This window comes from Aspergillus caelatus, assembly GCF_009193585.1.
Source record: "Aspergillus caelatus strain CBS 763.97 unplaced genomic scaffold BDV27scaffold_37, whole genome shotgun sequence".
Lineage (NCBI taxonomy): Eukaryota > Fungi > Ascomycota > Eurotiomycetes > Eurotiales > Aspergillaceae > Aspergillus > Aspergillus caelatus.
In genome coordinates this window covers 152,718-166,336 of record NW_022475300.1, presented here as the reverse complement: position 1 = coordinate 166,336, position 13,619 = coordinate 152,718, and the positions used below count along the sequence as shown (strand labels likewise).

Genomic DNA, 13,619 nt, shown 5'->3' with positions numbered 1-13,619 from the left:
AGGTGTTATATATAAAAAAGGTATTTTTAGACCCTCCTGAAACCCTCATTGGTCACCCCGGAATTGACTATTCCTCCTTGATTTGATAGCATCCTCGATAGTACTAGCTGTCTGGTGCCGATCGTCTTCATTCTACTTCGTGGCATTGACTAGTAGGAATCCTTTTCCTTCGGTATGGACTTTCCAGGTATACTATTGTAATCGAGCCTCGACGTCATAGATTCGATAGTTAGAGATTCATTAACTGTGGGATCCACCCATGTAAAGCCTCATCAATAATAGTTTCATGCCTCCAAGTTTCATGATAGGACGAAAAGAAAGAAGGTTATTTTGAAACAAGTATCAGAGACGCTGGACTACCCCTTCCGGAAAGGATAGACAGATTCAAAAGAACTAGTGACTAATGTAAGTTCAGGGCCACAAATCAATTGTGTTTCCATGGTTCTTCTAGAAGTACTCCGTACGTTACCCCGTCAAAGGGGAAGTTAGGCAGGGCCCTACCGTCACTAAATAGAAGGATGGGTATCCACTAAGTTACTAAACCTGAGAGGCCTTATCTCGCGGAGGCCCCGTTTACCCGACAACCTGAGGCCGATGTCTCCATGTGGTCGTATGATAGAAGACATAGTGACAGGGAAACCGAAAATGACAGTCAAAATGAATAAATGAGCGAAGATAGACGTATAAAATAATAATAATAATAATAATAACGCTCATTGCATATAATTAATGTCATTGTGTATCATCAGCTCCCCGTAAAATCAACTAACTACTTGCAATTATACTACTGGTATCATCATACTGTCGCTAATGAGCAAAAATGCAAACAACGTAACATCCAGTCCAGTTTGAAACAGCGCCCGTCCCCCCGTCCCCCTGTGCAGATGTATCAGCTGACTCAATAAAAGATATCATTGAGCCGCTCTAAAGAATCACATTCTCCCGCTCGGCCGTTTCCACCATCTTTGCCAAAGCATCGGCCACGCCGTATGAGAAGGCGTATCCACCTCCACCGAATCCATACGCGGATAGAACAATGCGATTTCCCACTTTTTCGGATTCAAGGCGGAAACCGCCTTTCCTGGACGGGCGGATGCCAATGATGTGATCGAGTGCATCTTCAGGGGGATATTCCGGAACTATCTCGGGAGCGAGACGATGGGCGCGTGCAATCTCATCTCGGGCTATGTCAATATCCACTTCGGGAGACCTATTCATCAGTCAGTTTTTGAACGAAAACCTTGTACCATGGGCTAATGAACAAACTTACAAGTTGTCGCTTTGCTTTACTCCACCAAGCACAACACCTTTCGACAATGGCCGAGGAATGACATAAGTATATTCCTTGCCGTTCCGGAAGTACATGGTCTGACAATTGTCGGTGCGCAAAAATACGTTCTGTCCTCGTTCAGGGAAACACTTCTCGTCCTGGACATCACTCAACGTCTTGCTCCCGATACCACTTGCATTGATGAAGATGCTTGATTCGGGAAACATTGTGTACAGCTCCTGAAGAGATTCGACCCGTTTCCGAATGAACTGACCCCCGAGCGCCTTGATTTGTTTTCCCAGGTAAGGCATGTGGCGCGTTGGGTCGGTGACGAGGGTATCGTATGCCCACCCACAAGAGAAATTAGGGGGGTATTCACCGGGTTGTAGGTCACGAAACTATCTCCACAGTCAGCAATGTAACGTCCCCGTGAAATGACAATAGTTGCCTCACCTTCGATACGACAGTCTTCCCCCAGATCGCAGAGTTTTCAGCTGGGGGGTCTTCCAGATACTCGCGTGTGTCCACAATACACACCCCTGATTCAGGGTCTTCCTGTGCCATCTTTAGCAGATGGCGATGGGTGATTGCTTGAAAGTATCGATATTCAGGGCTAATGCCCCCAGCCGCATGCCATGCTGCTCCCGCCCAGGCAGACGCATAGAAGATACTCTGGTCTCCGGGGAGATACTCCGCCACCAAGACTACGGGGAATCCATTGAGAAGAAGTTGTCTTGCAGCGGCACATCCAATAATCCCGGCACCCAAGATGATGATGGGGCGTTGTGCGAACGGCACGGAGGAGATATCGACAGGGTGGCCAAGATCCCCCATGTTGTCGTTGAAGGGATTCGATGTGTACCGGCGGATTTGCCTTCCTTGTCGTACAATTGCACAGACTACCTACACCGGAGTCTTCAGAGTGTTAAGACTTGTGGTGGATGAAGTTGATGGGAATCTTAAGAGGCAAATTTGAAGGACAGAGATGACGACATATAAAACGTGTGGTAACTGGATGTGAAGCCCTCAGGAGACCAAGATATTCATTGTTCTTATCATTCTACGAGCGCCGCCACCTTTCTCTTATAAGCAACCGATGGAACAGCCATTTCTTAGCGATGATCGGTTTGCGTGTCGTTCTCGAATGGTTTGCTGGAGTCGGATAGAAGCGCTCAGATCCGATGGTCGGCTGTACCCGCTGGGAGCGAGGAGGGTGAACCACAAACAACAACGTCTACACCAGATGTAGAAGTTTTGCGCACATTAATCGCCAATAATATCCATATGATATTGTGTCCCAAGAGAAAAAAGGGTTTACAAGGGACTCGTCATCTTGCTGCTTTATCAAAGCTCACAGGCTGATTTCTATCGTGGCATGACTGTAGGCGGTTCGTCCCGACGCACTATGGAACCTTCGGCGAATATTCGATGAGGGAAAGACGGACTGAACCGCCCAACCATACCCAAGGCGGTCGACGAGGGTTTTCCGTCGATTCCTTCGATGCACATGTATTCTGACTTACATTTCGCATCGTCAACTAAACTCGATGCAGAAACCAAGACCGATGTGAGGGAATTTATAAACAATCAACTACATTCGACACCTCTAGAAATTACCACGAAAAAAAAAAAAAAAAGAAAGAAAGAAAGCCAGAAAGAAAGAAAAAACAAATGGATCCTATCTACATATTTCCTTTTGTGTCTTTACCTCCGTAGTATTTATTCTGTAACACAGTAGTATCCAGGTCAAGTATCCACTCGGGTAGTCGGTGATGGCGAGGCCAGGGGGGGTTTCCGATCTGTATCATCGTATTGAGCGTTACCGGAAACATTGGTATCGATCGCTGGTCCTCACGGCTCAGAGCGAGAGTTAATTACTCAACATGGAAGTCGAAAATTAAAAAGGAAAAAAGGAATAATAAAATTTAATAAAAGAATCCCGTGGGCTCGCCTGTCACGAGTGACACTAAACTACATCGAGGATCATGTCCACTCCACCTTCATTCAACCCCCTGTTAGACAAGATCCAGGACCTTCATTGACTGGACCCAGAGCGAACAGCCTACTTTAAATCTGCTTACCACCATAATACGTACTTTCGTATTATAGCTGACATGCCGGAGCGGGACGAAAAGCCCCAGCAGAAGGAGTTCTTACAGGTGGGTTAGACTGACCTAGCTCGCCCAGTGACCATCCTTCGCTTTCCACGTGGCACACACCGCATGCCCTGCGGATGGGGCCAATCACTTCATTAATACTCCTATCGTTAGTTCTTTATCTAATGATCGTCGCTAGGAACCGTCTTTCGATATCGATGATAGCAACTACAGTATTCTCAGCGACCGCGATGCCGCCAAGGTCCTCCCTTATGAAGCCGACGATTCTCCCTTCCCTGAGGTTCGTGCGGTCGTTAGGCCGGTAGACGATGTACATCTGCCAGTCAACACGGTTCGGATGTGGACGATTGGGGTGATATTTACGATTGTACGTCAGTGGCGGAGAAGTTGTGTCGCGGAGCGTGTAACACTGACTGGCCTTAGGTCGGGAGTGGATTGAATCAGTTCTTCAGTCTGAGGCAGCCCAGTGTAACCATCAGCGCTTTGGTAGCACAGCTAGTCGCGTTTCCCGTTGGCTGTGCTTGGGCAAAATGGCTGCCATTGGGGTGGCTGAATCCGGATCGTCATTTCAACATCAAGGAGCATGCTTTGATCACGATCATGGCCAATGTCTCCTTCGGATCGGCGGCTGCGACACAGATAATTGAGGCCATGGTGAAGTTCTATAACATGCCTTCGCAAGGGGGATTCGAGATCCTATTATGTATCACCACACAACTGTTCGGGTTCGGCTTGGCAGGCATGGCTTCCCGCTGGCTCGTGGGACCAGCGACAATGATATGGCCGCAGGTTTTGTCGAATGCTGCGCTACTGTCCACCTTACACTCGCGCGCCAACGTTGTCGCGGATGGGTGGTCGATAACCCGTCTCCGCTTCTTCCTCTTTGTTTTCGCTGGCGGCGCAATGTGGTACTTTGCTCCGGGATACCTCTTCACCGGTCTTAGCACATTTAACTTTATCTGCTGGATCGTACCGACGAACGTCATTGTCAACCAGCTCTTTGGCCAGACGACAGGGCTGGGCATGTCAATACTAACCTTTGATTGGGCTCAGGTCGTCTATGCGAATCAAAGCCCGCTACTGGTCCCTTTTTGGGCAGGACTGAACGTGATTGGATCATTTGCCTTGTTCTTCTGGTTAATCTGTCCAATTCTGTACTACACCAATACGTGGTATTCGGCTCATCTCCCGATGTTGAATTCCAACACCTTCGATAATACAGGCAAATCTTACAACACCAGCCGTGTGATGAACCATGACGGTACGGTCAACGTGGAGGCGTACCGCGAGTACTCGCCCATGTTTCTTCCTGCGGGCTACGCAGTGACCTACGGCGTAGCCTTTGCCAATCTCACGGGCATCTTCGTTCACATAGCTCTGTACCACGGGACTGACCTGTGGGAGCAGTGGAAAGGACGGGATAAGAAGGATGTTCACTCACGGCTCATGGCTTCTTACAAAGACGTTCCTTGGTGGTGGTTTGCGGCTGTAACCATACTCATGTTTGTACTGAGCATTGTGACCAACGAGGTTTGGCATACGGGTCTCCCAGCGTGGGCAGTATTGTTGGCCTTTGTGCTACCGATGATTTATTTCATTCCTGTTGGCATCATCAAAGCGGTGACGAATATTACTAGCAACCAGTTGAACCTGATCACGGAGTTCATTGGCGGTTATGCATTTCTCGGACGGCCCGTTGCCAACATGGCCTTCAAGTTTTACGGATACGTGGCAGTGTCTCAAGGATTAGAGTAAGCCATTCCATTCCACCCCAGGCGTCTGAGCGCAGCTAACCGAACAGATTTGTGGCGGACATGAAATTGGCACACTATCTTCACATTGCCCCCCGAACCTTATTCTTAGCCCAGGGGCTGGCGACTTTAATTGGAGCCGTTGTCCAGTGCGGCGTAACGGTGTTTATGATCACTCGAATTGATGGCGTCTGCACGCCCGATGCTGCTGGTGGATTTACTTGTCCCCATGGTCGAGTCACATATTCATCCTCGTTAATCTGGGGTAGGCAGTTGCCATAACGCGTGGAATGACCTTGACTAACGAGATCTAGGCGCCCTCGGTCCCGGTCGAAACTTTTCCCCCGGACAGATCTACGGCAATCTCCTCTGGTTCTTCCTGGCTGGGCCCCTAGTCGTTATTGTCACATATGTCATTGGTCGGCGTTGGAAGCAAGCCAACTACATCTCATGGCCGGTCGCGTTTGGTGCCATGAGCCTTGTTCCACCGGCCACCGGGATCAGCTTCTCATCCTGGTGGATTGTCAACCTTATTTTTAATGGCTTGATTAAACGACGCAGGCCGGCCTGGTGGTCTAAATACAGTAGGTCATCTCTTTCACAAGTATATCGCTGCGCCGCTCTAACATGGACTAGATTATGTTCTTTCAGCAGCACTGGACTGTGCTGTGGCCGTGGCCACCGTCATCATCTTTTTCTGCATCACCCTTCCAGCTGGTCCGCTACACTGGTGGGGAAATACTGTATCCGCGCGCACTGCGGACGGTAAAGGCACACCGTGGAAGGCGCTCCCGGAGTCAGGGTACTTCGGACCTCGCAAAGGAACATGGCAATGATTGTTTTCTGGTTTGTTTATTTGTTCGGCGCATTAATCAACATCTAGGTCAGCAATACCCCTTTTCTCTACGTTGGATATTTTCAAGCTTTGTTGGATATGCTTTTCGGTTGGCGTTTATTCATCCAGACATGGTCTGAGCATAACATACGGTGCCTATTAATTGTAATTATCTTAGACGAAACATATTAATACTTTATACACATTATATTCAGTTGAAATTGTCGAGATTGACTTAAGACTTAGAAAATGTATATATCCCGATCCCGGCGCAGATATATATAAATCCTTCCAAGACCAGGAGAATAATTTCCCATACAACAACCCAACTCCAACACCGACACTAGTAATAGCAAAGACAGTCAAATTGATATACACCAAAAAAGCAGGATAAACATCAAGCAGAAGAAGACCCCTTCACCTCTCTCCCCTTCACCCAAACCCTAACAATATTCCGATCATCCCCGGTCATCAGAAACTTCTCAAAAACACCCTCAACACCATCTTCCTCCTCAACAGGTGCCATAACCCCCTCCGCGACGCCCGTCCTCACAAGACACGCATCAAACTCCAACCCGGGCGCAAACCGCCCCACCCGATCCTCCAACCCAGCAACCTTCGCCCCGCCCAGCGTCGCCAAATAAAAGCTCTCCGCAACACTCAACGGCGCATCTTTTCCCCCCGTCTCCGTCTGCTTCGCAACAGACACCATAAACGCCGCCCGCATCACATCAAGCATAGACGACGAGTACCCGCCCCCGCAATCCGTGCCCAGACCGACCTTGATCCCGCGCGAGAGATACTCCCGCACAGGGGCGATCATGTACTCGTCCATGGTCGTGTTGGGAATGGGACAGTGCGCGACACCGCAGTCCAGTTCTTTGAGACGCGGGAACTCCTCCGGCTGTGGGTAGATTGCATGGGCCAGGATAGTTCGGTTAGTGAGTAGACCGTAGTTATCGTAGAGTTCCGTTTCGTTCTTGAACTGCGGGAAGAGGTCCCGGGTGAAGTTGACTTCGCCGTGGGATTCGTTGAAGTGCGTTTGCACCGGTATACCCGGGTTTTGTTTCACAATGGTCCCCAATTCACCTAGAAGATGCTCGTCGCATGTTATTGCGAACCGAGGCGTGATGACCGGGGTCACGAGACCAGTCTTCCCATCTAACTCTTTCACCTTGGCGATGAATTCGACCGTATCGGAGACGGACTCGTCCACTGAAGAGTCAACGTACCAATCCGGCGCATGGCGATTCATATTACATTTCCCGATTAGTGCGCGCTGGCCAATGGCTAGACATGTTTCGGCGAGGATGACTGAGGCATCCTTGTGTCGCGACCCGTAGTAGCAGGCTGTTGTTATGCCTTGCTTGAGACTGCCTTGCACGGCGGCGCGGTAGAGTTGTTTTGCGTAGATGGGGTCGGCGAGTTTGGCTTCGTGCGCGAAGGTGATTTGCTCCAGCCAGGTGAGGAGGGGGATACCACGGCCGAGGCCGCGTTGGGACCATTGTGGGGCGTGTGTGTGGGTGTCTATGAAGCCTGGGATGAGGAATTCGGTGGCTGCGAGGGTGGTTACGGGGATTGTGTCGGGGTTGTGGTTTGCTTGGGTGAGGAGGGTTGGGATGTCGGTTGGGTTGGTGGAGGGGTGGAGGGATTGGATTTTGCCTGTGGAGGAGATGATGAGGAGGGTGTTTGGGAGGATTTCCAGGGTTTGAGGATCTTTGCTGTGGATTAAAGTGCCGTGGAAGGCTTGGGGGGTTTTGGTGGTGGTGGTCATTGTGGTTGTTGTTGTGTTGATGGGGAAGTGTGAGTGAGTGAGTGTTTTCTTGGATGTTTTTTACTGAGGGGGGAAAGAGAAGATTGTTGTTGTTAATTGACATGGTCTGATGTAGTATTTGATTAAAGAGGTGGGGTAAAATAATAGACAGTGATAAGCGGACGAATAATAATGGTATCTCAACTCCATTGCATACGAATAAATTATTTATATCTTCACAGGGTATAAAAGGTCGCCATCTCTTCCTGAAACCAATCGTACGAATAGAACAATTCGTCGGCCAGCTGAGCATCTATCAGGGGCACATTTCCTGACCCGTCCACTAGGAGCACATCGTCCAAGGTGGCCGCCATAGGCACCGGGGGTGCCACCAGAACGTTTTGTTGCTGCAGCTGTGGTTGCAGCGGTGGCTGAGTCTGGGGTTGGCTGTGGATCTGCTCTTGTTGATATGCCAAGTGACTAAAGATGACTGTACTATGATGGCGAAACGTCTCCGCCAGGCGTTCCACTCCCGGCCGTCGTTTGCCAAACTCTTCCAGTACCACGACCACTGCCTGAATAGCCCGTCGCATCATCTGGTCGTTCGGTTGCCAGGCTGCTACATGACCATCCCGGACGGAAAGGAAATTCTGATTGAGACACCACAAGATGGTGATCCCTGCAAAGTAGATCTGGCTCAGAGTCAGCCAGATCCATTTGAGCTTCCCGACGGAATAGCTGTCCCAATATGATCGGATCACTTGGATGCTGGCATCGCCACAGCTCACAATGCTAGTCGCATCTGGGGTCGGATTTCGCGGGCTGGGTCGATGCATGAGAAGTAGAGTGGTCGCATAAAGATAATCGTAATAGCTGGTTGAATACAGGAGTGCGGGAGGGTACACAGGCGCATTCCGACGCCAGTCATCAAGCTCTTGACGAAAGTGAAGAAGTGTAAGGGAAACCTCGGCGGGAGCAGGAGGAGGATGGTTATTATATACTGCAAGGGTTAGTCCAGACGTATCATAGTACCTTTCGGCAGACTTACAGTAACGGTAGATCCGCGAGAATATCCGGCGCAGTCGCACCACCTGCACTGGGATCGTCATGGCACTGGCTCCCGGCGCTTCGCTCCAGTCATCGTTAAATTCGCGCGGTAAGTTCACGGTGATATCTTCGTCCGCGATGCCCAACGGTCGGGCAAGTGTGCTGGCAACAAGTCGATCAAGGTTGTATAGACTCCAGAACGCTCGCTTAGACATCTCGTCTTCCACCACACTGGCCGCATTCCGAGCTTTATGCAGACCGAGACTCGTCGCCAGGCGTAGTGCGCTGCCGAGCACATGCCACACGCTAGGGCCGTTCGTGGAAAACATCGTCCATAGTGCAAGGCTCAGTAAGGCCCGCACCGCTGACAGATCCTCATTCTGTAACGACAGAGATAATGTTTCCTGGCTCGCACGGTAGTACTCATTTGCTTGTGAGCCCTCAGCGTTACTGATCAGCATGGCGATAGCGATCGTGATGTGATATGTGTATAGCACGTCGGGTGGTGGCACGACACCGGTATATATGCGTCGTAGCTGCGTGAAGAAATCATGGCGATGAAGGAATGGGTATTGATAGCCAATGCCGTCGAAGTACTGCGAGGCCACTCGTTCAGCATCCTCCAGGGAGGCTAAGCGAAGAACGCGCGGGGCGGACGCGACTGGGCGCGCAACCGATGGTCGTCGATTTTCTAGCTGATCTCGAAATATCTCGCCTACATTGGGTAGTTCTGCTCCCACAGCGGGAGACTCAGCTGGACTGCATGCTGAGGCTGTCGCGGACGTCGTTGAATGGGAGTTGTCTCGGCCCATTAACACCGTTGGTACCTGGTACCAGTCTAGATCTCCTTCCCCGTCTAGCGCGCTCCCTGTTGGCCTGTCGGCTACGGAGAGGCCCGTCTTGCGTCGCAGAACGTCTTCTAGCCATCGCACGCGGTTTTGAAGATTCTCAAGCTGATCTCGAGGGACGGAGGCACTGGCGACTTGGGGACCCGGCGGAGGAATCGTACATCGTACGCCAGCGCGAGTACATGCGGAACAGTTCGGATAGCGAAAATCACATTTCTTTTTCCGCTTGCGACAAAAGTCACAGGCAGTTGAAACCCGTTTACTGCGATGGGGGTGGGAAGTATGGGATGGCGTTTGCGGCTGCAACGATGTCGGAGTCGTCAAGGAAGGGGGCTGAGAGAGCGGGGAGGTTTCAGGATGTAGTATTGGAGGTGGGGGAGTAGACACATGCGATGACAAGGAAGAATCAAGACGAAACTTGCCCAGCTGATGTCGAAACTCGGGGTCGCGGTTGGTCATAATGGAGGATTACAGCAAAGACCAAGGGGTCGGCGGCTCGAACCGCAGGCCATTCCGATGGTGGAGATGATGGCTTGGGGGGATCATGGGATATCCTCCCGCTGCTTTAAAGGTCGTCCCTCCACTAGTCCCGTTGAGGTTTGGTTCCCCCCCCGTCACGCTGGCCGAACCTGCGCCGATCCCTTTTCTTCTCTTGCCCTAAGCCTAAGTCCGTAACAGTAGATTGACTCTTAGGTACTCTGGATCGCTGAGCCAGCCAGCCACTGCTCCTCCAATCGGCTAAGTAGATACTGTTCCTGTACGGCTGTACCACGCGGCCAATCTTGAGATTTTAGGTTATTAACCCCGCTTTCCCCTGAATCCACGAGATTTGACCTCCAGGCGAGAGTGACCCATAGACTCTCGCACTCCTGCCCAAATTAGGCGGGAATCCATCATACGTGATTGGGAAATGAACTGATTGAACACCAGCCCTGATTGGATGATCTGTTAAGTCCCCTCGTCTAGACCCAAATGCCCCCTCTGCAGTGGACATGAGCACGTCCCGAAACAAGGGTTGTGATATGCGCCCAGCATACTGTGTACATCCCATGATTTTCCCGACATGGATGAACCTGGTAGATTGCTGAAACTCAACAGATCCCAACGGCTCCCAGCAGGTCCCTCTGAGAAAAGGTGTCAATCATAGCCCTAGAGGTTTGCAGATCGCCCCTGATGTACCTCTTACCCCTCACTCTTACATACCGAGGAAGAACTCCCGGTCTCTTGTGTCCCTTACCTAAAGTAGCTGTGAAATTTCACATGTGGACCAGGAATCAACTGTCGGTATAAACTAAGCCAAAGGGTCTATTTAATATTTCAATCGGGACCACCCCGCGGTATTAAGGAAAGGTCGTTACGGACCGAGGATCGATCGAGGGCGGATAGTTACTAAATTCATTTCACAGTCCAAATATAAGCAAACCAACAACTACCCTCTTCTCCTACTCAACATTATCGTACCGCCAGAATACGACGGAAATGACTATCGCAACCGTAGAAACGGGGTACGTGGGGAACCTCACCCAAGACCAAGAAGAGAAACTCCTCCAGCTATGGGCGATTTTCTTGCGATCGTGCGATCCGCAGTTATCTCGCACAGACACGAGTCAAAGTGGCCAAACCACCTCCGCCACATCAACTAAACAGCGCAGAAGGCTCTTCTCGCTATCATGGTCGGCGGAAGACCCAGCCAAATCCAACGATGCGCCTCCGGTGCCGGCCAAATTGCTTTCCGAGCTCCAGGCGATGAAGATGAACGCACAGGAGATCAAGTTAATTCAGCAAGTTTTGACCAAGCTTAAACCGGACGAACTTCGCTCGGCTTTCTTTGCTATGATGAAACAAGATCATCCAGACACATTCCTTCTTCGATACTTACGTGCTGAGAAATGGAATGTCAGCAAAGGTTTCGTCAAGTTTGTATCGGCACTGGAGTGGTGGAGCAAGCAGAAACAGGTGGAAACTGAGGTAATCCGCAAGGGAGAACTTCATGCATTACAGCAGTCGCAGAGCAGCACCGGTAGCACTGATAAAAAAGATGGTGAGGACTATATGGCCCAGTTGCGCATGGGTAAGGGCTTTTTTCATGGCTCCGATAAATCCGGTCGTCCTATTTGTGTTGTGAGAGCGCGGACCCATAAGCCAGGTGCGCAGAGTGAAAAGGCACTTAATTCATATATTTTGTATAACATCGAGTTGATGCGACTTCTGCTTGTTCCTCCTGTTGAAACCATGGTAAGTGCCCGTTACGCGCAATTGAGCATGAGAAGGTATGAAATCGGCTAATTCGTGGACTGTATGAGTAGACACTAATCTTCGACTTGACAAATTTTGCTCTTTCAAACATGGTAAATTACTATGAACCTTCAAGGGGCTCTGTGCCATTTTGCTAACTATTCAAAAGGAGTACGCTCCAGTCAAGTTCATCATCGAGTGTTTCCAGGAAAACTATCCCGAATCGCTTGGATATATGCTCTTCTATAATGCTCCCTGGTTCTTCTCTGGTACGTACAGTGCACCTTTGCACTCTCATCCAGCTACTTAGACCCGATGTTAATCCCCGTACGCAGGAATTTGGAAGGTTATCCGGGGCTGGCTTGACCCCGTTGTGGCCGCCAAAGTTCATTTCGTGAACTCGGTTGAAGACTTGGAGCAATTTATCGATCGATCCCAGATCGTGAAGGAACTTGGCGGCGCTGAAGATTGGACCTACGAATACGTAGAGCCTGAACAAGACGAGAATGCTCAACTTCAAGACACAACCACAAGAGATTCTATTATGGCCCAGCACCAACAGATCGGAGAGGAACTCCTTGAAGCAACCTCGATGTGGCTTTCCGCCAAGGACAAGGGAAATTTGGGTGATGCTTCACAGCAAAAAGATCGCAGGGCAAATATCGCCATTCGGTTGCGAGAGAATTATTGGAAGCTGGACCCGTACATACGTTCTCGTACACTGCTGGATCGCATTGGTGTGATTAAAGCTCACGGTAATATCGACTTTTATCCCGCCAAAGGGGGCATGGGGGAGATCAAGGAAGAAAATGAGAAGGAGGCAAAGGCTGTTGTTGATCAAGTGGAATATGCAAGTGAGGCACAGGTGGCCAGCGCAGCTTGATCAATTCAATCCTCATGTGATCGTCTTGAGGGATATTATGACTTATCTACGAGTTATTTCCAGCAGTTTGTTCCAAGAATATAGAATAGAAAAAAAAGAAAAAAAAAAGGTGAAATGCTATCACAGGGTTAGTATCGAAGTAGTAATGGTAGTCTTAAACTATCCAGTAAAGCCCTTCCACAGTTGCTATACCTCTAAGCCGACATTCGATCTAATCGATATACACCAAACACCGATAATTAAATAGAGAAAGATCTACCAACCGATAAAAATTCAATCAGGATGCATAAATGTTATTCTAGAGATATGGTGTATATTTTCTAGTAGACCAACAGTTAGTTTGGGAATACATCAATGCTGTACCTTCCACCTACTCCATAGCATACCCATGCGATACTCTACTGTATTCTATTTGTAGTATGACTGTCGTTTCCATCATGACATAGTGCAAAGAAGTTTCTTCTCTCCATGCCTTCTTTGTTGTCTTGTGCTTACATAACCTCTCTTTCCAGGACTCTCAGAAGCATGTTGGCAAGGTCGTTATCAAGATCTACAGCACCCAAGGGATTGATTACACAGCTATGTTATGTTTTTATCTGTTTTGTAGCATTGCCCTCTTACATATAGCCCGCAGCAACCCTCAGTTGCCTTGGCTGAAATCGATTGTTTCATCTTAGTATGATACTATTACAAGTTCAGTTATTGTTCTTTAATGTGAATTTGCATCGCAGTGAATTTATTATTACCCAAGAAAGAAACTGAAATCCGGGTTATTGTGACATATATTACTATCTTTTACCGTAACCACGGGCGGCGCTACTCGTCATACATACACCAGTGGTCTCATTCTTTGGTTAGGTAGAAACACAGTTTACCTTCC

At 49.4% G+C, this 13,619-nt stretch overlaps 5 protein-coding genes across 5 annotated transcripts; 2 read left to right on the top strand and 3 right to left on the bottom strand.

The window, feature by feature from the left end:
• Positions 1-713: 713 nt before the first annotated feature.
• BDV27DRAFT_124040 (FAD-dependent oxidoreductase) lies at positions 714-2,569 on the bottom strand. Its single transcript, XM_032066004.1, has 3 exons — positions 1,724-2,569; positions 1,271-1,668; positions 714-1,210 (listed from the first exon to the last, which is right to left on the bottom strand). Exons 1-3 carry the CDS (start codon positions 2,102-2,104, stop codon positions 925-927), a joined length of 1,065 nt encoding a protein of 354 aa, XP_031930458.1. The 5' UTR covers positions 2,105-2,569; the 3' UTR covers positions 714-924.
• An 815-nt stretch (positions 2,570-3,384) lies between these two features.
• Positions 3,385-6,167, top strand: optF (small oligopeptide transporter, OPT family; the record flags this gene model as incomplete). Its single annotated transcript, XM_032075132.1, has 6 exons — positions 3,385-3,429; positions 3,566-3,754; positions 3,811-5,138; positions 5,189-5,403; positions 5,453-5,722; positions 5,775-6,167. 6 exons carry the CDS (start codon positions 3,385-3,387, stop codon positions 5,972-5,974), a joined length of 2,247 nt encoding a protein of 748 aa, XP_031930457.1. The 3' UTR covers positions 5,975-6,167.
• A 16-nt stretch (positions 6,168-6,183) lies between these two features.
• BDV27DRAFT_124037 (putative guanine deaminase) lies at positions 6,184-7,822 on the bottom strand. The gene has a single exon (XM_032066003.1). It carries the CDS (start codon positions 7,745-7,747, stop codon positions 6,371-6,373), a length of 1,377 nt encoding a protein of 458 aa, XP_031930456.1. The 5' UTR covers positions 7,748-7,822; the 3' UTR covers positions 6,184-6,370.
• Positions 7,823-7,836: 14 nt separating this feature from the next.
• BDV27DRAFT_124036 (putative C6 transcription factor) lies at positions 7,837-10,136 on the bottom strand. The gene is made up of 2 exons (XM_032066002.1): positions 8,775-10,136; positions 7,837-8,726 (listed from the first exon to the last, which is right to left on the bottom strand). The coding sequence occupies exons 1-2, from the start codon at positions 10,078-10,080 to the stop codon at positions 7,963-7,965; spliced, it is 2,070 nt and encodes a 689-aa protein (XP_031930455.1). The 5' UTR covers positions 10,081-10,136; the 3' UTR covers positions 7,837-7,962.
• A 964-nt stretch (positions 10,137-11,100) lies between these two features.
• On the top strand, positions 11,101-12,739 carry BDV27DRAFT_155077 (CRAL-TRIO domain-containing protein; the record flags this gene model as incomplete). The annotated part of the gene is made up of 4 exons (XM_032072079.1): positions 11,101-11,856; positions 11,928-11,969; positions 12,026-12,125; positions 12,192-12,739. The coding sequence occupies 4 exons, from the start codon at positions 11,101-11,103 to the stop codon at positions 12,737-12,739; spliced, it is 1,446 nt and encodes a 481-aa protein (XP_031930454.1).
• Positions 12,740-13,619: the final 880 nt, after the last annotated feature.